This window comes from Cygnus olor, chromosome 3 (genome assembly GCF_009769625.2).
Source record: "Cygnus olor isolate bCygOlo1 chromosome 3, bCygOlo1.pri.v2, whole genome shotgun sequence".
Lineage (NCBI taxonomy): Eukaryota > Metazoa > Chordata > Aves > Anseriformes > Anatidae > Cygnus > Cygnus olor.
In genome coordinates, this window is record NC_049171.1 from 42,246,996 (window position 1) to 42,269,687 (window position 22,692).

The window sequence follows — 22,692 nt, forward strand, 5'->3', positions numbered from 1 at the left end:
GGTTATGTATAAAAAGACTACAGCCCATATACTGGAACAGGGGAAAAGTGTGAGGAGGAAGGAGTGGCGTAGTGGAGCTGTTATAGACTGACCTCAATCCCCATTAACAATCCCTTCTGCTCCCCTTGGAGGGGTCTCACTATCCAAATCTATTTTCATTGGCAATAAATTACAATAATTTTCCCCACAGTGAGTCTGTTTTACTGTCCCATGACAGTAATTGGTAAGTGATCTTCCTGTCCTTACCTCAGTGAGCTTTTCCACCTTAATTTCTGCCCCTGTCCTGCTTAGGAGAAGGATTGAGAGAGCAGGTGGGTGGTCACATAGCAGCCAGCCAAGGTTAACCCACAGTACCTAAAAACAGAAAATTAAGACCATCTGACCTTCCAAAATAGGGGAGAAAGTGTGGAAAATTCTTTTCCTCAAGATATAGTAGTAGTGTAGAACTAGGAATGACATTCCCTCCCTGTCCCTTTCCTAAATGATGAATGTGAAAATGTTTTTTGTTGTAACTGTGCTGCTATGCTTACACATCATCTTTTACACTCACAACATTCTACCATGTCTTTGTGCTGAATGTAATTGTTTATTTCACAGGTTAAATGAGATGAGCTGGTTTAAAAATAAATAAATAAATAAAAATATTTTTTTGCTTTCTGTCACTGTTTTTTTTTTATTATTAAGAGTGAATATTTTATATATATATTTAGGGGTGGATTTTTTTTTTTTTTTTTTTTTTTTTGTGGAGCTGGATAATAAAAATCCAAAGCACTGAAAAACATGCAGAAAAAGAAAGTCAGACAAATTTTATAGTAATTGAAGTGTACTGCAGAATTACATTTCTACAGTCAGCCAGTATATTTAGAACACTTCTTTTTGATAACTAACTTCTGTTCCTTTTTCATTTTATGTCATAGCACTTTTCACATGTTTAAGTATTTTTATTTTTAGAACACCTCTGCATTCTAGAGCTACATACAGCAGTTGAGGTTAACCACAAGCAATCCCTAACTTTGCTAGGTTTCACAAGAAACAAGTGGAAGCGAGTGCTGGAAAGAGATTTATCAGTTATCTCAGGAAGAAACTACAAGAAAGAGGACAAAGGAAACTATATGAACTTCTCACCCTTTCTTTCCCCAGGAAAAAAAAGTAAATGATGCCTCAAAAAGATGCAGCATATCTGTAGTTTTTGTAATTTTTAACACAGGGCTGTGGCATAAAAACATAACTAAATGTTTAAGGACATATTACTGTTTGTTTTTCTTTATGTGGGAACTGTGAGGCTGAATATGGGAGCTGAGAACCTGTATTGCTGCTTTCCTTCCCTATCTGTTTTTGGAGTTCTCAGGAAAAGACACAAATGTTCATACCCATGTGCCAAGGCATAAGCTAATTTTCTGACAGTCTTATTGATAACAGAATTAAAGTTCCAGTGCTTTCCTTTTTCTTTTCTCTAAAGCTGCATCCTCCATACATATATAGATACGAATATGTCTGGACCAAAACTGCATCATATTATCCTTCACCTAGACACACAAGGACAGAATCAAAGAGTAATTTCATTTGTCTCAAATCCCTGGCCTAAGTTTTAAGTAAAAACACTGTTTAAGATATACATTGATATATATATATCAAGTATGACATGTATGAAAACCCTACTTTCAATTTATGTCAAATAGCTTCTAATGTGAAGAGGAGAAATATGCCATTATCCAAAATTTTGCCAGAAATGCTGTGCAAGATCGCATAGATTCATAGAAACATGGATTCATGGAATCATAGAATTGCAGAATGGCTCAGGTTGGAAGGGATCTTAAAGATCATCTAGTTCCAACCCCCCTATCATGGGCAGGGATACCTCCCACTAGACCAGGTTGCTCAAAGCACCATCCAATCTGCCTTGAACACTTTCAGGGATAGGGCACCCACAACATACCTTCTCTACTTAAAAGAAGTTTCTGAGATTATAGCTCAATGATATTGAAATTTGTCCATTTGGGGGTCTGATGTCTGATTGCATTAACAAGACATATATATGTGATTTAAATATCTGATGTTTTTTTCTCTCTTTCTCTTCCTCTCTTTTTTTTTTTCTCAGAACAAATTATGACATCGACATCTAAAGGAATTTTCCGGCCATTTTTGATTATCTTCATTGTCCTTGGTTGTTTCATGGCATTTATACTAATTTATATTAAACCAACAAACAGTTGGATCTCTGGTCCTATAGAATCAGCCAGCTCAGTTTTGAAAATGAAGAGCTTCTTTTCTTCCAAAACTGATAATGTTAACGAGACTACTATTTTGATCTGGGTTTGGCCATTTGGTCAGACATTTGATCTAACATCCTGCCAAACAATGTTCAACATCCATGGGTGCCATCTGACTATTGACCGCTCACTATATAACAAATCCCATGCAGTTCTCATTCATCACAGGGACATTAGCTGGGATCTGACTAATTTACCTCAGCAAGCCAGGCCACCATTCCAGAAATGGATTTGGATGAACTTGGAGTCTCCAACTCATACTCCACAAAAGAGTGGCATTGAACACCTCTTTAACCTGACCCTGACTTACCGGCGTGATTCAGATATTCAGGTGCCTTATGGCTTCATGATGGTCGGTACAAGTTCCTTTACATATGAAGTGCCAAGTAAAGAAAACTTGGTGTGTTGGGTTGTAAGTAACTGGAACCCTGAGCATGCTCGAGTCAAGTATTACAATGAGCTTAGCAAATACATTGAAATCCATACCTATGGGCAAGCCTTCGGAGACTACGTCAATGACAAAAACTTAATTCCAACTATCTCTACTTGTAAATTCTACCTTTCATTTGAAAATTCAATCCACAAAGATTATATTACTGAGAAACTTTACAATGCTCTTCTGGCTGGATCAGTACCAGTTGTACTGGGCCCTTCCAGAGAAAACTATGAGAATTACATTCCATCAGATTCTTTCATACACGTGGAAGATTTTCTCTCCCCAAGAGAGCTGGCAGAATATCTTCTAATGCTTGACAAAAATAACAAGATGTACCTTAGTTATTTCAACTGGAAGAAGGATTTCTCAGTGCATCTTCCTAGGTTTTGGGAATCACATGCATGTCTTGCTTGTGATCATGTGAAAAGACACCAGGAATACAAGTCAATTGGAAATTTAGAAAAATGGTTTTGGAATTAATGTGTGTGTGTGTATGTGTGTGTGTCTGTGTGCGCGTGTGCACTTTTTTGAAGAAGCCAGATGGATCTTTAGTCCAAGTGGAGAGGAAAGGAATAAGAAAAGAAGGAAGAGAAAACCTTATGTCATGGTTTTTCAGCTATCCTCTCTTGGCTGTCCTATTTATATTTTGTAAAAGATTTTAAAGATCATGAGCAGCAGTCATCAATACTCAGTTTTAAATTATAATGTACATACTAATTACGTGCACTGAAGAATATTTGATTGTTTACTATAATTTTTAAACAAGATTTTTCACATTGTCTATGAAGTATGCCTCAGTCTTGCACATAAAGTAGTCATTTTTAACATTTTTTCCTTTTTTTTAAGATTTTATTTGCTTTTTAACCTATTTGGAAAATGAGGACACGACTCTTAAATGCCATAGAGAATTTTAAGAACATAATTTTCTGTTCTATTCTGAAAGGTGTGTAATGTTTTAAAAAACAGTAAAGTTTTTTTATGGGTCATCTTATATTTTAAGAACACAGTGAAGTTCAATATCTGTCATTATTCCAGTGCGATCAATTGCACCCCTTTTTAAGGGTGCAGAATGTAGAAATACAGTTTTTTAAAGGTATTACAATAGCAGTCACTCTGTTTCTAAAAAGGATGAGTTTCCTAAGAAACAGCTCCTAGAGTTACTTTAGGAATATGTTTGTTACCCTCTGAAGAGTAGAGAAGCCAGATATAAACAAGATGAACAATCTTAGTGATCAAAGCCCGATTCATCCAACTTTTGAATGCATTTAAATGCAGCATGTCCTTAAGTTTCCTTGTGTATCAAGTATTGTTTACCTGAATCAGGGCTGTAATTGGTGTTATACTGATACAGAAGTAAACAGATTTTAATATAGGCATTTGATCGCATCAGACTCATGCACTGAATTCAGCTGGTAATAGTAACCTTTTAGAAATAGCTTGTTAAAAGATTCTAGAAATTTCTCTCTCTCTCTCTTTTTTTTTTTTTTTTTTCAATTGTCAAATTTCTCTCCAATTCTGTAAAGATCTGTTGAACTGTAATTATAGTTGGACAACTTGCTGAGTGGTGAGTTTCTTTTCTGAAAGAAATATGCTGAAAATCAGTAAATAAGTTATCAAGATGACATATTCAACCATTCAACTCATTAAGCTAATGAGTTTTGTTTTCTGAAAATATTTTGTGTGACAGGTATAAACAAATGCATTCTTGAGAACAGTAGATGCTTTCAAAATCTGAATATACAAGCAGATTTTAAGTATTAAATTTGCTCTGATAACAAATACAGAAATGTGATGATTGTCATGATTGTTAAAAATGTATCTGTTTCTAATGTGTGTCATTTGATTTTATTACTTTTTTCTTTCAACAGCTAAGACTTAAATTCTGGATTGCTGTGTATAGTACAAGGTTAGTTTAATGATGTAGACATATGGATATATTTTGATACCAACTGAAAGCCAATCAGCTTGTTTTTTTTTTAGGTCAAAATATTACAGATTACAGTTTCTACTGAGTTGCAGTCAGCTCTCAGAATCTTGTGTCTACTATTTTGATATGTTTTAAAATCATACTAGAAATGTGAATTCTTTTCTGACTATATTATCTTTTCTTTAAACTACAGAAAGAGTTGTAAAAGAAATTGAAGTAAAAGAAATGTTAAAAGGTACAAACTCACTGGTAAGCATCACACAGTACAATTAGTACATTGTTCCAATAGTTAACAGATGAACATTGAGTTCAAACTTTCGAGACTTAATCCTAAGAAAAAGAAAATAACATGTAAAAAGCTTGAAACATGAAGGTATGAGATGCTTTTCATTTACTGTGAACAAATACATGTCCTGCTACTAATGTAAGGTCTGGTAAAAGAAGCTACATACAGAAAAGAATGAAAAAAGTCTAAAGGTTTAACTGGAAAAACTTCTAGTTATGTGATGTAGAAGACCTTGATCAAGCAGTGTAATTGATAAATACTTAAGATTAAACTTGCAGACAACAAATTTGCTGCAATAATGGATCAAGTTATAAGTGATGATAACCATTAACAAACAATAAAGTGATTTGTGAGATACTTTGTTTACCCCAGGCCGGAACAGAAACATGGAAGGCTGTAAGAGTAATATATTTACATTTCTAAACTCAGAAACTCCTCTGAAAATCTTACAGAAACACTTGTGTTCTCCCTATGTTCTCCCTATGTCTCCATTTAGATATTTATTTATACTGTGTATTGTTGTCTTAAAAAACTAATTTACAAGATACTGTGAACCTCCTAAATTCACCAGCATTCCAGTAGGAAACAAGATGGGCTTACCTTGCAAATTAATGCAATATAAGGAAACCCAGTCTTCTAAAACCAAGCGTTGACATTGTTGTAATGTGAATAATATTTCTATCATTTTGAAGGCAAGTGGCTATTGCCCACAGGAACAAAACCCTTCTGTTTCTTCATACTTTTTGATTTTAGGGCTGTGAAATTCTCAGCTGCTGATTATGGCACTGCTTTGGCTAGATTACCTGATTTCCTTGATGCTGGAGTTTGGAAGTTCTTTGCATTGACCTCAGTGGAAGTATATTCACCCTTTGGTGAACATGCGCAGTCCCTTATTTCATTCCTCCTTCCAGATAGCGGGAGTTGTGCTGGGCATTACAAAACCTTAGTCAGAGGAGACTAATTCCTTGGCTTCAAGATTCAGCTGATAAATTCTTATATTAATAACAAGTAAGCACAATAATGAGATGAGATGGGAATATATATTACTTGTTACTAAAAAGATCAATAGGAGTATACACTGGAAAGTTTTGAAATATATGCTTAAGTGTTAAGCCTGCAAGTAATATTGTTACTTCTGTGAGCACTGGATCCAGTCAGCATGGTTAATCTTGTGCTGAATTTTAAGGTACATGACAGTCTTTTGCTGGAACTGGAAACAGAGTTGTTCTTGTCACAAAAACTCTACACAAGCTTGTATACTTTGCCTTCAGGATGCATTACTTGAATTGTTTCAAAGATTAATAAAACGGGAGAAATTTAAACCAGATTGAAATGACTAAGAATTATGATCAAGTCCTAACAAGAGACGTGGCCCTAATACCTCACTGATATTCCTGAAGTGTGCGGTCTGGAACATAAGTGAGTCATCCATTTCATGAAGATTTTAGGGGGATCTACGTGTATTGTCAAACCTTAAGCAGTCCTGAATGTAAAGAGCTTTGCTGACAGAAGCTGTAACATCTTCAGGCATATCCAGCCTAGGTGGTAAATGATGGAAACAATGGATGTAAATTATCTGAACTTCATGTATGCAAAAATGCAGTCTGCCTGGACCTACACACCTAACTCACAGAAGATTGATTCCAGTCTGTCTGTGCTCTTTCTCTGAGCCATCCTACATGAATAATTAGCGTAATGGGTTCAAATAGTAAATCGCTGTGAAGGAGAATGGGCAAAACCAATTAATTATGGAAAGAAAAATTACATAGAATTAGTTAAAATGGAAAACAAGGCATTATTTATGCCATGGTACCATTGTCAAAAGAAGATAGTTGTAAAATAAAAAAGAAATTAAAGATGAGAAATCACATCAATTCTTACTATTTTCTTAACAATTTTATTTCAGCCAGTCAGTTCATTTTATTTGCCAGCCCAGTAATCCAGCAGCATGCTTACTTGTCACATATTATATCGTCAGTCATTGAAGATAGAGTAATCATTATTCTTTCTTTTACTATACCTTCTTTTGGTTGTTTTTAGGCACTCTGTGCTACACTGAGCTATCAACATTTTACTGTCTTAATCAGTGTGGAAAATAAGATCCAAAACAGATAAATGCTAACAGCAGATGCATTGCTATCCCACTGAATGTGAACAGACATCAGACAAACTGGCAGCAGATCCTTCTAAAGCAGACTTTTCCTTTCATTTCACCAACACTCAATGACCATAGTAGCTCATGCTCAATGTGAGATCTCCCTTCCTTAGTAAATTCTGGTCCCCAGTTTCTTTGAATGTCTCTTGCCATCCAAGGTGGCTGTGATTGCAATGAACAAGCAGCCTGAGTGAGGCCCACAGACCGTGCAAGAAAGAACCAGCAACATATTTGGTTTGTAAGAAATACATCAAATGAAAAGAAAGAGAGGTAGAATATGGATGTGGGGCTGCAGACTTCATACAGACTGAGCACTGTCTGTGTAACTGGCACTGCTGATCACAGTAAACAGACAGTTACTGGCTGTAGCTACTTATGTTCACTTCTCAACCTGGAATTGAAGAGAAAAAAAAAAAAAAAAGTACCATATACTTTTCTCTCATCTCTAATCAGGCAAGCATCAGTTAAATAACCAATAACTGTTGCTGATTATTCAAGAATGACACTCCTGTTGGCCTTGTATTATCTCTTTTATTAGATAAAAAATAACATTGGGGGTGGAAGACTGAAGTCTGTCAGTAAGCTAATCATATTTCCTGTTTGACATGAAGAATTCTTAATATCTTTTCTTTTTTTGATTTTGAAATAAATCCTTCTGCACTTATGCAACAACGCTTTTTGAACCTAGTTCAGAAAGGACCTTAAGCACATGCATATGACCATGAGACTCAAGCACATGCTTAAATTTAAGAGCATCTTAAATGCTTTAATGCACTGGGGCTTCTAACAGTATATTTTTATTGTCTTTGGGAATTGTGCCAGAGAGCACAGTCTATAGCACAGGCCAACTTGTGTGTCCTTTTAGCATCCATGTGTCTATTCTGTGAGTGAACTGGCTACTCCAAATTGAAAACTCTTCAGACTAATTATGGCTTAGTGCTTATCCATCAGACTTTGGCCCTACTCTTCTGCTTCAGCATATAACGTGCCACCATCACCTCATGTCATCCACTCAGCATGGCACCCCACATTACAGCCTCCCTGTGCTGTGTACTTGGGTGTTGAATACAGAGGTGAGAGGAGCTGAGACTTGCTGAGATAGTATTTAGAATACTCTCCTAGCAAGAAAGTATAAAACCTGGTCACATCTGCTTCCATTTAACCCAGACTGAGTATGTCCTAGAGGGGATGAGTCTAATCATAGAACAATCATAGAATATCCTGATTTGGTAGAGACCCATGAGGGTCATCAAGTCCAACTCCTGACTCCACAAAAGGCAACCCAAGAATTAAACCATGTATCTAAGAGCATTGACCAAATGCTATTTGAACATCTAAACGTGATTTACCTCTTATTTGCTTTCTGAGGATAAGAAAAGGCATATAATTGAAAAACAGCATGTGGTCTTATTCCCACTGTTGAGGAAATGTTTGCATCCTTCATCTTGGAGAAGTATAGAACCAGAAACAGCTGACTTGTAAGTAAATTAATTGGACTACTTATTTAAGCTAAACTAGAGGTTTGGGAACTAGAGATCAACAGCCTGGGAGAGACAGAGGGCACCAGTGTGTCTATGCAGGCTGACAGGGAGCCTTCTGACCTTTAAGTCTAATGGTGGAAGTTAGTCAAATATTCAAGTGCTTTCTTCATCCAAACCAGTAAACTATTGAGAAGAGAATCTAGGTGAAGTACTTGTTTATCTAACAGTTGGTGGGTATTCTTATTAACATTGGATGACAATTCTGCTTTTTTGTTTGTTTTGTTTTTCTAATATAAGTGGTTTTTAGATGTTAGACCTTAATCAATACAAATACAATTCATACAAAATGGTTGTTTAAGCTTCATCTTTTACTCCTTGCTCAGGCAAATATTCCACTGAAGTCAGTAGCTGATTTGGGACATTCCCATTCAGTAATACAGGATGAGCCCAGAGTGGAATTGCTAGGGTAGAAAGCAACCTTCTCATTCGTGGATGTTTTCCTTCTAATATTTGAATAAATAGTTCTAGTGCTACAGCCCATTCTAACTTCAAAGAATCAGTGTAATATTCATACTGGTTAGATATGTTCATAAAAAGTACAGAAATGCCAAGAAACTGATTAAATAAACCATGCAGTAGTAATTTTAATTCATGGCACAAAAGCCACAGAGTGATACAGATAATAAAACCATAAACTCATGAGAAATACTTAGTTCTAGAGACATCATCCTGTGGTTTCTGTATTGGAAAAAGTCACTTAATTACTCTATTGGAAAGCTATTTAATTGAGAAACCTTTATGTTGCCATATTCTCCATGCAATTAACTGAACCCAACAGTTTCTGTGCAATGAAGAGTTCAGAGATTTGATCACATGGCAGAGCCTTTCACCTCTGGGTTAGTTGCCTGAATTATGAGTAGGTTGGTGCAGGTGGCTATTTGGGAACCTCTAGCAGGTGATACTGTGATCTCAACCAGGCTTCTCATTCCTACTTTTAGCCAAGGAGGTAAAGAACTAAAGTGAGACGCATGTAACATCTTTGTGCATTTCTCAGTGCACAGACAGGGTGACCTAGGGTGCTCCCAGTCCTGCAGGCTGCACCATGCCTGTTTGTGATTACACAGAAGTCTCTGTTGTCTTCAAGAGTATTGGCATTTCTTTGAAGTATGGTGCTTGTCTGTACAAATGAAGTATTCATACCTGGGGGAACTCTTCATTAACATTCCTAAGTAAATAATTAGTAAAAAAATCATCTAATCATTGCAAATTGGCAGGAAAAGCAATTGTTGGTTATTCTGTATATGAATTAGTCCAGCATAAAATAGGATTTCATGAAACCCTGTCCCCCTGACTTGATACAGACAGTTTGAATCTATACACAAGGACATGCATGACAGCAAAATGTGAAAGATATACCATAAACTCATGCTTAAATCTATGAAATTGGGATAAATTTCCTACAGAGCCTTGAAGCTATAACTAACCACTTAGCAGTCACCAAATGAAAATGTTCCCATCAGTCCTTTTCCTTACAACGTGGTATGAAAAGCCTGTCTGATATATGTATGCAGTTTGGTAAATAATTTAACCATAAAATCTATATTTTCCTTTGCTGTTTTCTTTTGTAATGCATATGTTAAATGAGATTAAAAAGTATGGAAAGTTAACTCCCTTGGTGCAGGTTAATGTTTCAAGGATTCGATGGATATCCTGAAGACAACAAAATGAGAAGATTTTCCATCTATACAAAATCCTAATGTGCCAAAATGCTTCCAGTGAATACTAATAATAATAATTAAAAAAAAAAAAAGGTTACGTATGTCTTTTTATTAGGATTTCCAAAATCTTCTATTAACGCACTGTAATTTTGCACTATTTTGTAAGAAAATTAAAAAAAAAAAGGAAAAAGAAAAAAAACTGACAAAGAAACAGAAAAAAAAAAAATCTAAAAACAGATGCCAAATGTATAGTTTGTAAAATACTATTTTTCTTATATAAGGTGTCATCATATAGTGAATCTAACTGTGTTACTGTAAACTGTGAAAAATGTGATGTACTGTTGTGACACAGCCTGTCAAGGGCCATTTCTAACACACAGATTAGTCACCTGGACTTGTTTGTATATGAAACATATTCATAAATCTGATATCACTTTTATACTTATTTTTTGTAGTCTATTTTTCCACATTTACAACACAACTGTTATTTTATATCAAACATTAATTTTGCTTTAAAATATTGTTTAAATAGGTGGGTGGGTGTCTTAAATGTGCCAGATGTTCAAAACTGTAACAAGGTACTTCAGAAACTATTCTTTGCAAAGCTGTAATGCTGCTGAAATTCAAAATGTTTTGTTGAACAAGCAGGCGTACTGCCAATAAACAACGGTTTCTGGTCCATGATAATGACAATAATGTTACATTCGCTAGGATAAATGCCTGGTGGTTATGAGCTGCATTTCCCTCTCTTTCTCTATGTTGGGGAAACAATAATGGGTGCCATAGCTGAATGTCATAGATATTCAGCCACTTTCATGATGTGCCATGGACTTGACCTCCAAAATATATTGATGAGAATTAGGAGAAAAACCCTAAAGCTGTTTGTCCTGATTCAAACCCACATTGGGCATGGATCATGTTAACATGGGATTGCACTCAGAACTGGCACAATCTCCGTAAAGATAGTAAGTTGTCTGTGTAGAAACATGGGACCACATTTACTCTCCTAGTGAAAGATCAGGACCAAAGTTCCTTTCTTGTGTATTTGAGCTTACACACATAACATTGAATGGGATCTAATATGAACCCTTTATTCATGTTCTCAACTAATAATATTTCTTGTACTGACAACTTAATCTTTTATATGTTTTAAATAGCATACATAATGCATAAATTCATGTGTAAGAAATAATAACCATGGAAAACTGAATTTTAATAAAAGAATGAAAACCATTCTTATCTGCAGGCACATTTTAAGATGCCACGTTAAAAGGAAATCTTGTAAAAAGCTGTATTTTTTATTTGTCAGTGATTGTATATTTTGCCCCATGATGTTTTATAACAGGAATTCTACCAAACTGTTTCTTCGTTACCTTCGAACAATATCATCACCCTGAGATGCATCCGAAAAATGTAGAGGTTTAACCACTGATGTTTTTCAGTATATTTTTAATTTGATGTTGTTGTTAGTCTTTGTTCTGATTACCTATAACTATGGTCAGAATTTTAAACACAATTTGACTGCAGTCAGAAGATACCTACTGTATGAAACCGTAGGTAACTGTAACCATTTCAAGGACTTTCATCATTTATGTGAAATTAATCTTTCTGAACTCTGATTCTGACATGGTTAATAAGCAGCTCACTGACTCTTATTTATTGAGCACTGGAATTCACCCCAAAGGACGAACACTGAATTATGTAAATAATAGTGCTCTATATAAGCCTAACAAATTATTGTAATAGGTATATTTAAAATAAAAGAAAACATTCTAAGTGTACTACAGTCTTTGATCATTATTTTGTAGGTCTAATGCCATTCTTTTTCTTTTTGTAGTTCTCAACAAGAGCTGGATCTAAAGATTGTTGCTAGTCATTCCCATGACTTCTGGCTGAGATTTCACAAACAGTATTTTGCTTTTTTTTAAGTAGTTATACACGAAATCCTTGCAAGTGGTCAGGGTCAGAATGAATTCATGTAGACTCTTGTATGACTTTCCTGTGTACAGTAAGCAACATAGCTAAATCATTATGGTACTACTGTTGAAGTTACTTTGCCTTGCTTTTGACGATGCAAAGTGGCACTCCTTGAGCAATCATTTGATTTTCCTGAAAGTACAAGACATTTGCTAATGGAAAATGGGCTTTATTAGGTCTATGTAATCCTACAAAACAAATGATCTTTAAAATTTCTCAGAGGATGATCAATGGAGAAGTAATTTACATGTTCATATTTCATTGCATTACTGTACAAGTAACCTACATTCACAGAGCTTAACTGTATGTCTACAACAGCAAGTGGTTAACACAGTGGTGTCAGTTTTATTTCCAAGTATGTATGCAAAAAAATAAATAAAATTGAAATATCTGCCAGTGAAATAAATGTACTAACTAATGCAGCATTCCCAGTAGAACAGAGCATTTGGTCCCAGTGGTAACAAAAGCAAGGCAGAATATTATTTTTGGCTACAGTGCAACTTGTAGAATGGGTTAGGGTGTTCAAAAATCCTTCTCCCTCCCATTAGGTGGGTAATTTGCTTTCCACCTGAGTTAAAGCTTCGCTAACTTGGATACATTCTTTAAAAGTTTCTTTATGTCATTTGCTCAAACCAGAATTATCATTATCTTCAATTTACCCATGAAAAATGCAGAGGCAAATTATTTTTTTTAATAGTACACGAGAAAGAAATCCCTGTCACAATTCATTATTCACTCCTTCTCATTTCCTCTTCTTACACTCAAAAGCCATATCGAAAAGTCAGACTAGGACAGCTAATACAACCTTCTGCCTTTAAAACAGAACTTTTTTTTTCCTCAAATGATCCATTTCATCCTCCCTTTCAAATACAAACTCCCTCTGGATATACCAACTTATTGGACATAAAGCCTTACATGTTTGGAAAACCAGGTCAGAAGAGACTGACTTAGTGATCTGCCTCTAGAAGCACATCCCTGAAGTGAAAGCCAGAAGTTGTCGTGCACAGAAGGTGTGCAGGTTTCTAGCACTGCTAGCAGTAGGGTTCTAGAAGCTGAAACCACATCTATAAGTGATAAGGCTGCTGTGGGCACAACTTCCTCCTGCAGTAAAACAAGAAATAACCCCACATTAGCTTTACACAGGCTGGTACTTTGGCACAAAACAGTGCATTGAACTGAACATGAGGCCAGTGTGAGTCTGAGAACAGGCTAGCACCTCTCAGCAAAGCTGAGAAGAAGTTAAAGACAGACAAGTAGTTACAGTACTTCTGGATCCATCAGCTGGTTGCACCCTGGCGCACCACATTTCAAAATACGCCATGTCGATTTTCACTCACTAAAACAGCAGCTTCCTTCCAAGTCTAATATTTTCTCAACACATATTTTAATTCCAATAAAGTTTTTGGGTAGAATAACAAGCCTTTAGGCAAAAGACCTGGCTGTAGCTTAAGATATCTCAGAGCAGATGCCTGCATGTAGGTGTGCAGAGGTGCAATGAATAAGTTCCCGCTACATGAGAAGGGGTCACAAGTTAAAAAAAGTAAAAGGAGTCTGAGAGCAACTCATCTCACCTACTCTGAGTGTCTTCATCTTCAGTCCTGCCTAAGATCACATTAAAAAAAGAATATATTATCTAGCAGTTCAATGACAATTTTATTACAATTAATTTTTATGTACAATGCATCAGAAAATAGAAAGCTGCTTGTGTTGAAAGGTGAAAAATGTTTCCATTTTTTTCAGTAAAAATTAGTTTTTTATAATGTTCTAATCGATGTTTATGAAAGATCAAAATTATTCTCAAAATTTTTGCCTTTAATTCAAAACTTAAAATAATATTAATATTTCCATAATGACTAAATAATATTAAGACTAATTTGAGAAACTCCACACTAATTTCAACACTTTTATGAGATATTTCTTTTTCTCAAAGGAGGCTGTTTTTCAATGACAGGATTCTTGAATGAGGAAAATGTCATCAACAGCATTTTCATTCTTCGCTTGGCCTCTGTCATCTGAATTATGTCATGTGTGAAGAACACATACTCAGTGGGCTGTGGTTAATCAAAATGGAAAAGTTGTTGCAAAAGGTTTCAAAATAATTTCTATATAGTCACAGACTCTCTGATATACCACAATCATGTTATTCCTGCAACAGGAGCAATCATCTAATAGCTCATTGCCATCTTTCAGACACATTCTTTCAAGGTACAAAGTTCACTTTGGTTTATAAGCTGCTCAGTCTTGTTTTCCAGCACCATCACAGTTTCTGGCATTTGTTGACACTGTCTCCACCTTATGTCAACTTGGTTTCCTCAGCCATATCGTGCCCTCTCCTTCTGCACTGAATCTATATTTTTGCATTCTATTTTGACAGAAGAAAGAAAAAATAATAATAACATGTACTTCCAGCTAGAGTGATTCAAGTCCCTGTACACTTGAGCTAGTGAGCCCTATACTCCTACACCACTGCCCCGTCATTGTCATTAAATTAGATTTAATTCACTGATAAGTGCACTGAGATGAAATCTAACAAGGTACATTGGCAATCAGGTGCTTTTTAATTGGTTCTGCTTGTCAACCAAATATATTGTAATGCAATCAACTGGCTGTGTCAATCACATCCAGAATGGCAATTTTACCCTTGAAACCTTTTATTCCAATATTGCTCCAAGCTGTCATGTGGTTGTACTGTACCAGACCCAGTCCTGAGCTCAAAGACAGCAAGCAATACTAAGGGGACTGAGCAATATCACAGGATAACCTTGCACTCAGATGTTATCTGAGATTTCCTGATTAATAGAAAAATAAAAATCAGATACAGCTAGACATACCATACAATTTACTACAGAAAAATCCACCTGCACAGCCCCGTCTCATGTCCAGCACCATTTATCAACTCTGCCTCAGCACAACCCTTGAGTTTGTACCTAGTGTCCTGGCTTCTGGCTAGCACAGAGCACCGTGCGGTCCCACGGAGCTCTCCAGTGCCCCAGACAAGCTGCCTAGCAATAATGAAGAATACATTCATCTCCAAGCTTTCCTGAGAGCTGGATGGCACTGCCTGGTGAGGACTGAGGCAGGCTTAATCCTGCAGGACACCCACTGGCCATACAAGATCTGGGTCAATGAGAGAGTGTTCAAAAGTGCAGCTTCATCTTTTTTTTTTTTTTTTTTTTTTTATGTCTTTCATGTTGGATGTCTGAAAAAAGCTTTTATCTTCTGTTTGTTTGATATTAAAGAGCATGCTCTTTTCCACTAGCTCTGAAAGCAGTGGCACTTAATATTATCATTCAGAACCTCTTACAAAAATTACAGATCCGAAACTTTAATCTTTGTAGTGATTTCACGTCTCTGATGCATTAAATATTAGTTTGTGTTTGAGATGAATGCTTTTCACAGATAAACATATTGTATAGCAAGACAGAGCTCTTCCACCTTTTTTTTTTATAAGGCTCAAAAATGTACTTACAAATGAAAACACAGCTCATGAGCTTTCTTATCAGCCAAAAAAAAAATATGCAGGAATGTGCACCATAATGATAATAATGATAACTCTTGCTTTTTCCAATCTTCCATTCAACCAAGGAGATCAAAGAGTTAATGAAATAGATCTGACCCTTCAGCATTTTTAAAGCTGTTTTTCCTTGATAATGCAAATTGTAGACATAAAAGGCTATAAGACTCCTTCCATACTTAAGAAAATCATCTGCACAAGTGTTTGCAAAATTGGGGCCTTTAATTTCCAGACAAACTGGTGTCTTGTGTAAATACTCATGTTTTCATCTCCCTACATTAAAGAACTGAAGCAGAGTTTATGAATGACATAGCCCATTTCAGGTAGTCAGGCTGTCTGCTCAGCACAGTGCAGCCATGAGCAGGAGGAACTAGCTCAGCTATTGTACCACACAGTATGCGTACATACCGATGTAACCACCTGCCCACACCACTCCCAGCACCTGAGCAAGCTCACCATTGCACTTCTGAAAGGGATCTGTTAAACCCCTCTATCCAGGAAATCTTTAGACTTCTCCCTCAAGGTTAGTATTTTTTTCTCCTAATGTAAGAAAAACAGCTTTAGGTGATTTTCTATATTTCTTAATCCTGTAATGAAATCTGTGACTAAGTTACCTGGGAGCCTCTCCTTGTGGTGAACATTAACTCATACCTTTACACAGCAATTGACTACAGCTGACCACATCATTAAAAAAGGTGTCATTAACAAAGAGATTTTTGTCTTAATCTCTCAGGAAAAGCAATCACAGCTTGTCTTCAGTGAAACGTTTAGATATTTTGGAAAACATTTAATGGTGATATCCGTACTGAAGAGATGGCTCCTTTCTCCCTTCCCATTACCTTTCTACCCTGTAGCCCCCATCTTTTTTTCTGCCAACTTGTTAATGTCAACTTGATAGTTGAGATTTATTACAGGACTGGAAAGGACATGTTTTGAGACAGAATGCCCAGAACCAGCCATTCTCAGTAACTTGAGCATAATTTTTTCATACCTTACCTTAAAATTACTCAGGAAGCAGTTTTGCTGCTTAGAATCATGGTGCTTCAATAGTTAATGTACTCCTTCTCACTGAAGCCCATCTCATCTTGTGACAGCACTGCTCTTCATCTTAAAAGAGAAAAAACTGTTTTCTTCCTCCCTTAAATTTACCGTCAAGATGTATTTTCTTAGTGTTGCATCCCCTCTCTGTTTTCAGTTTGCTCTTCCTTTTGCTTTTCACATCACAGTTTTGCTATGCCCTGATATTTTTATCTGCCAAGAGCAATTTATCCTTCCTGAATATGAGTGACTAGACTTCTACACAGCACTCGAGATGCTTGGTAGTACCAGCTTCAAAAGTAGTTCTCTAAAATGATTGATCCGTTTTCTATCTCTCTTCCAGTCCCCTCCCCAAAGAGCCCTTTATTGGGGATGTCTCTGGCCTTATAGTGATTTTTTTATTGCTCTCCCAATAGCAGATTGCTTCAGCTTGAGGGCATTTCCCAATTCTCCTCCCTTAACTGTTTCTCAGTCCCTTATTCCCACTACAGGAGAATTCCCTTCATTCATTTACCAGCTCAGCACCCTAATATTATCTAAAAACCTTACATAACTTTTGTTTTCCTACTTTAACATATTAGCATAATATAATTGAAATTGCTTGTGAAGTCCAGAAACATTAATTTCAAGGCACTGTTGATTGCATTGTTCTAATACTTGCAGTAATATCTCCACTGTATGATATGACACCCTCCAAGACAGAAAACAGGCTTAATAAGCTTTATCATCTCCTCTGAAGCTAATTACTTCTGTGGCTTTTACTTCACAACACATTCTGGTTTTTAAAAGTTCCTCAAAACATCCCTCTCCACCACCAGTTTTTACCTTGACAACACACTGCTCATTCTCAATTTATTTCCTAAAACATAACAATGCCTCTCCACAGCAGTCATTCAGTGAAGTTGATCACCAGCTCCATCTCCCTTAATAGACATTTAATTATTTTAAGATCCTTTAGCAGAAGAAGGAATGAAGCCTAGTTTTATGAATTCAGGTCCTGTAGCTGGATTCTCTAGCATATAATTAGGTGCGATGTCTGATTAAAGCTTTTCGCACAATCAGGACATTCATAATAGCTCTCTCTCTTGTGGATTCCCTGGTGTCTCTGGAGGGCTACATTCAGAAGTCAGGCTTTCTTCCAGAAGGAAGACTTTACAGGACTGTTTGAACTATCTAGTTGCCCATTTCAATGAATGTTATATGAACATATTATCTTCACATCTACAAACATTCTGTGGAATTGTCTCATATGCTGATAAATTTTGAAATGTGAAAGATACAGCTAAACAGGGAAACATAGGTAGATACATATAAAGGAGAAAGTAATCACTAGTAAAATCATTAATCACTTAGTAAATAACATTTCCTAAGCCTCATATCCTTAGGAAATATCTATAATATCTCATTCTGATACATAGCTCCTTCTACCATGAAGCATTATAAAAATCTACCATTTTCACACCTTTAGAGAGACACAAGCTCAACTTTCACCTCCCAGGAAGAAACAAGAAAGACAAAAGCCAGCCTCTATGCTGAAACAACTACTGCTTCACTTTCAATCCATTTACAAAGCTCCTTCTTCATCAGACTCTTGATTTTGTAAGAATCACATTAAGTTCCTTTCGTGCAATATTTCTCTTCTTGTCTTACCTACAAAGACAGTATTTCCCAAATGTCCACGTATTAAAAAAAACAAACAAACAAACAAACAAAAAAAAACATTAAAATGACAGCTAAGAATTTTTGCTAAAGAACAACCATTCCCCAACTGTTCATTAAAATACAAGCTGCTCACAAGTAAGTACACAGCCAAACAGGCATTAAAGAAAAACTATTTTAGGAAGCCTACTGCACTGTACATATGGGCATCTGCTTGTATCTGCTCTTGGAGACAGACCACTGGGCTAGGTGGACTCCATGTCTTAACCCACTTTGATCCTTCTTATGCCCTCATACAGAAGCATCATGGTGAGGTTGCCGTGATAGCATCTGAAATCTGACCTACCGATGCCACAGTTTGTCATTCCTGGAGACCAATGCCAGCACCACGTTCACTGGCCAACTTCTAAAACCCCTCTCGTAGATATTTACCAGTCTGTGTGCACTCTTCAGGCAATCCCCGTGGCACGCTACTCAGATATGGCAGCAGGTGGCAGACTGCCTAATGGTATCGTTTCTCTCAAAGCAAGTCTGCTGTGAGAGTTAATTGAAAGCTTATCTGGCTGTACCTGAGTTAGCTCACAGAAGCGCTAAACAGCAGGCTGCCAGGGATGTGCAAGCCAGCTACACACCTCGGAGGCAGCAGCATGTGGATAAAGCTAATTCACCACTGCGTTGGCATCATGACATTGTGTGTGGTACACAAGCAGCTGAGTACCATATTTCTCTATAAAATTCAGACATTAACTAATTCCAGAACCAGCACTGGACTCTGAGAGCCTCAGAGAAGTGGAAGATACAGGTTTCTCAGTCCTCTTTCATGAACATCAGAAGACTTGTCCTTGCTTGTGTATATGCATTCCCACAGCCTTCAGCCCCACAGAACTGCCCTCCTTGCTGGTCCTTCAAATCACAGGGGAATACCCAAATCTCTCTGAAATCTGGCTTCAGTCAAACTATGAGCCATATCTGCAAAGGTAGATACAGGCAGTGGGAAATGAATATATAAGGTCACTTTTTCCATCATGCCCCAGGCATTGTAATCTGATCTATATTATTAAATTGTTAGAGTGATCCCTAGTACCGTTTATGCCTCAGGCCAGCTGCTACACTCCCAGTATCGCTTTAGCACATTTCAGGAAGTCATCTCATGCCAAGAGACATTTAATATGAGATTACTCCATTCGGGAGGATAGACTTGACTAGACTAGCGTGGCTAGATGCCGGCTAGTGCCAGAAAATGGCTGTGGACATATTTCACTAGTATAAATGCAGTTAAAGGTAAGTACATATTTAAGCATTTAATATTATGTCATTTCTTAAATTCTTGATCCGTGTCTTTCTCAGGAACTAGAACAATGTAACAACCCACCACCTACAAAATGGTATTGTCATATTCCCTTGGGGATAGCAATCACGTTACCCTGAAAGAGCTATGAACTCATTCAGGAAATTGCTGTTACAGTTCAGTGCGTGATCAATTTGACAACATGCTGACAATTCACATTCACATATTCACTGTGAATTTACCCTTTTTAGTGATAATTTATTCTTAATGGAAACAAAATTCTACAACTGATATTATATAAAATGTGAAACTAACTTATATCTAAATTTGGTCCTGCCTTCCCTCCCTTGATTATTATGAAAGTCCTCCAGAGTTCAACAGTATAAGAGTGAATTGAGTCCTCCATGTATTTGGAGAATAGGTAGCTCTTGATTAAATGGTTCATTCATTATTCCGCACCACACGATATCTATTTGGGGATATACTTTTTTTCTTCTCCAAAATGATATTTTCCATATAATTGAAATAGAAGGCAAGACCAGGATGCTGTTCATACAGATAGGCAAGATAAATAATAAGCAGAAGAAATTCTGTTCTTTTAATAAGTATCCGCTGACATTCCTTGAATCTAGTGACACATTCTTTTAATGAATCCAACAAGGACTGAATATGTTTATAGAAACATAGGAGAAGCGTGAATTATGTCAATTTGTACATCCTGCATGAAAGGAATCAAAGGAGTATTTGCATGTTTGCATACATAACTGACTGAAAGTCCATCCGAATTCACTTATTATTTAATATATCGACACTCCACATTTAAGGAGGATGTTAGGAAATGAATTTGTCAGCTAGGTGAGAATGTTTCTAAAATGTTATACTTCTTAGACAAAAATTGTGAAAACTACAAATTAAAACAATTTGTAACAGTTCTGTTGCATTGTTTTGTTCTGTTTGTTTGCAGTTTTAAGTAAAGAATGTGAAACCTAGTAGATCTAGAAGTTAGGGCATCAAAAGTTGAACAAAAATGCAATGCTAATGTATTTATGACCATATGACAATTTCCTTATGTTCTGATTTTCACCACAGTACCAAAATTAAAAAAAAAAAAAAAAATCACTTCACTGGTGCAACACTCCCTGATGTCATAACAAATTATGACTTTTTCATCAAAACTCAAAACTCAGTACAAAAAATCTGAATCACCATAGCTTCCATGTAGATATCCTGAGAGTTGGTTAGATCCTGTTAAAAGAGCAATGTTTCTTATAAAAAAAAAATAATAAAAATAATTTAAAAAATCAAGTTATGTTGAGCTAGATTTATATTCAGTATTCCAAGCTGTTCTAGATCAGTCTGTCACCAGCAAGATGACACTGTCTGATATCTAACACAGTGTGAATGAAAGGTACATATTTTGACATCTCTATTTAAGCTACCCTCTGTCTCTGCCCCATCCTTCTTCCTCCCTTTTCTAGCAGAAACCTTAAGAAGATAACAAGGCCTTTCTATTCCATTCTTAGAACAGCAATATTTAACTGTGCCTACACTACTCATAAACTTTGAAGTGACTCTGAGTGTAGAAATATGTTTGTTTACCTTGTTTCCAGAATGGAATTTATGTGACTACAACAGGATTATACTTCAGCATAATAATAAACACTCATACAATTGCAGGCAAGAAGGGGGGAATAATAGATTGAAGCAATTCAGATTGCTTATATTTTAATTTCTTTAGAATTTATAAAGTTACATTTTGATATTTAGTCAAGATCACTTTCCAGTTGTAGCATGTCTCTGAACCCACTAGCAATATCTTCAGAGTGCTTTATCCAAGATACTGTGGCCGAGCAGTCTTTTTGGGTCTTTCTATTTTATTCACTGAGGAACATCAGTAATAGAATATACCATTACCACAATCTAGATTATCCTGCAAATACTACAATGTTATTCTATGTGGCTTAAAAACAAGTATGCTGGGGAAAAAGAAAAAAAAATGGTTCCAAAATTATACGTGTATTTACATGACAAGGTTTTGGTAGCAGGCGGGCTGCAGAGGTGGCCTCTGTGAGCAGAGCCCAGCAGCTGCCCCAGGTCAGATCAGAAGCAGCTCCAGCTGTCTCCAAAAGGGACCTGCCACTGGCCACAGCCAAGCCATGGAGTGACGTTGGGTGGGCCTCTGTGAGAGCAGATTTAAGGAAGGGGAAAAAAAACTGCTGTGCAACAGCAGCTGGAAGAGAGGCGTGAGAACCAGCCCTGCAGACCCCAAGGTCAGTGCAGCAGGAGGGCAGGAGGTGCTCCAGGCACGCAGCAGCAGTTCCCCTGCGGCCTGTGGAGAGGCCCCTGGTGGAGCAGGCTGTCCCCCTGCAGCCCATGGGTCCCACATGGAGCAGATTTCCATGCTGCAGCCCGTGTAGGAGCCCCCAGTGGAGCAGGTGGATGTGGCCTGGAGGAGGCTGCGGCCCATGGAGAGCCCCCGCAGGAGCAGGCCCCGGGCCGGAGCTGCAGCCCGTGGAGAGGAGCCCACACAGGAGCAGGGGGTCTGGGGGGAGCTGCCGCCTGTGGGGGACCCATGCTGGTGCAGTTTGCTCCTGGGGGATGGATGGACCCCGTGTTACAGAGCCATGTAGGAGCAGTTCTTGGAGAGCTGCTGCCTGTGGGCAGCCCCTGCAGGCTCAGTTCGGGCAGGACAGCATCCTGTGGGAGGGACCCCACGTGGAGCAGGGGCAGAGAGGGACCATGAAGGAGCAGCGGAGATGAAGCGTTAGGGACTGACCTCAGCCCTCATTCCCCATTCCCCTGCACCACTTGTGGGGAGGAGGTAGAAAAGCGTGAATGGGGAGGGAAGGTGGTTTTAGTTTTCTTTCAGTTTCTCTCTGCTCTAGCTTGTTAGTAATAGGTAATAAATTTCATTAATCTTCCTATGCTGAGTCTATTTTGCCC

The 22,692-nt window shown here is 37.2% G+C and overlaps 1 protein-coding gene and 1 long non-coding RNA gene across 4 annotated transcripts in view; one reads left to right on the forward strand and one right to left on the reverse strand.

Annotated features, from left to right (window-relative positions):
* Window positions 1–11,679, forward strand: part of FUT9 (fucosyltransferase 9) — a 120,398-nt gene extending 108,719 nt beyond the window's left edge. For all 3 annotated transcript variants that reach the window (XM_040552946.1, XM_040552947.1, XM_040552945.1), the window contains one exon: window positions 2,099–11,679. In XM_040552946.1, coding sequence (XP_040408880.1) covers window positions 2,107–3,186 — 1,080 coding nt within the window. In that variant the 5' untranslated portion in view covers window positions 2,099–2,106 and the 3' untranslated portion in view covers window positions 3,187–11,679. The remainder of the gene's footprint in view (window positions 1–2,098) is intronic.
* Window positions 11,680–12,422: 743 nt separating this feature from the next.
* On the reverse strand, window positions 12,423–18,485 carry LOC121068520. Its single transcript, XR_005818927.1, has 3 exons — window positions 18,453–18,485; window positions 16,761–16,871; window positions 12,423–14,612 (listed from the first exon to the last, which is right to left on the reverse strand). It is a non-coding gene; the product is annotated as an uncharacterized LOC121068520 (long non-coding RNA).
* Between the last annotated feature and the right edge of the window lie 4,207 nt (window positions 18,486–22,692).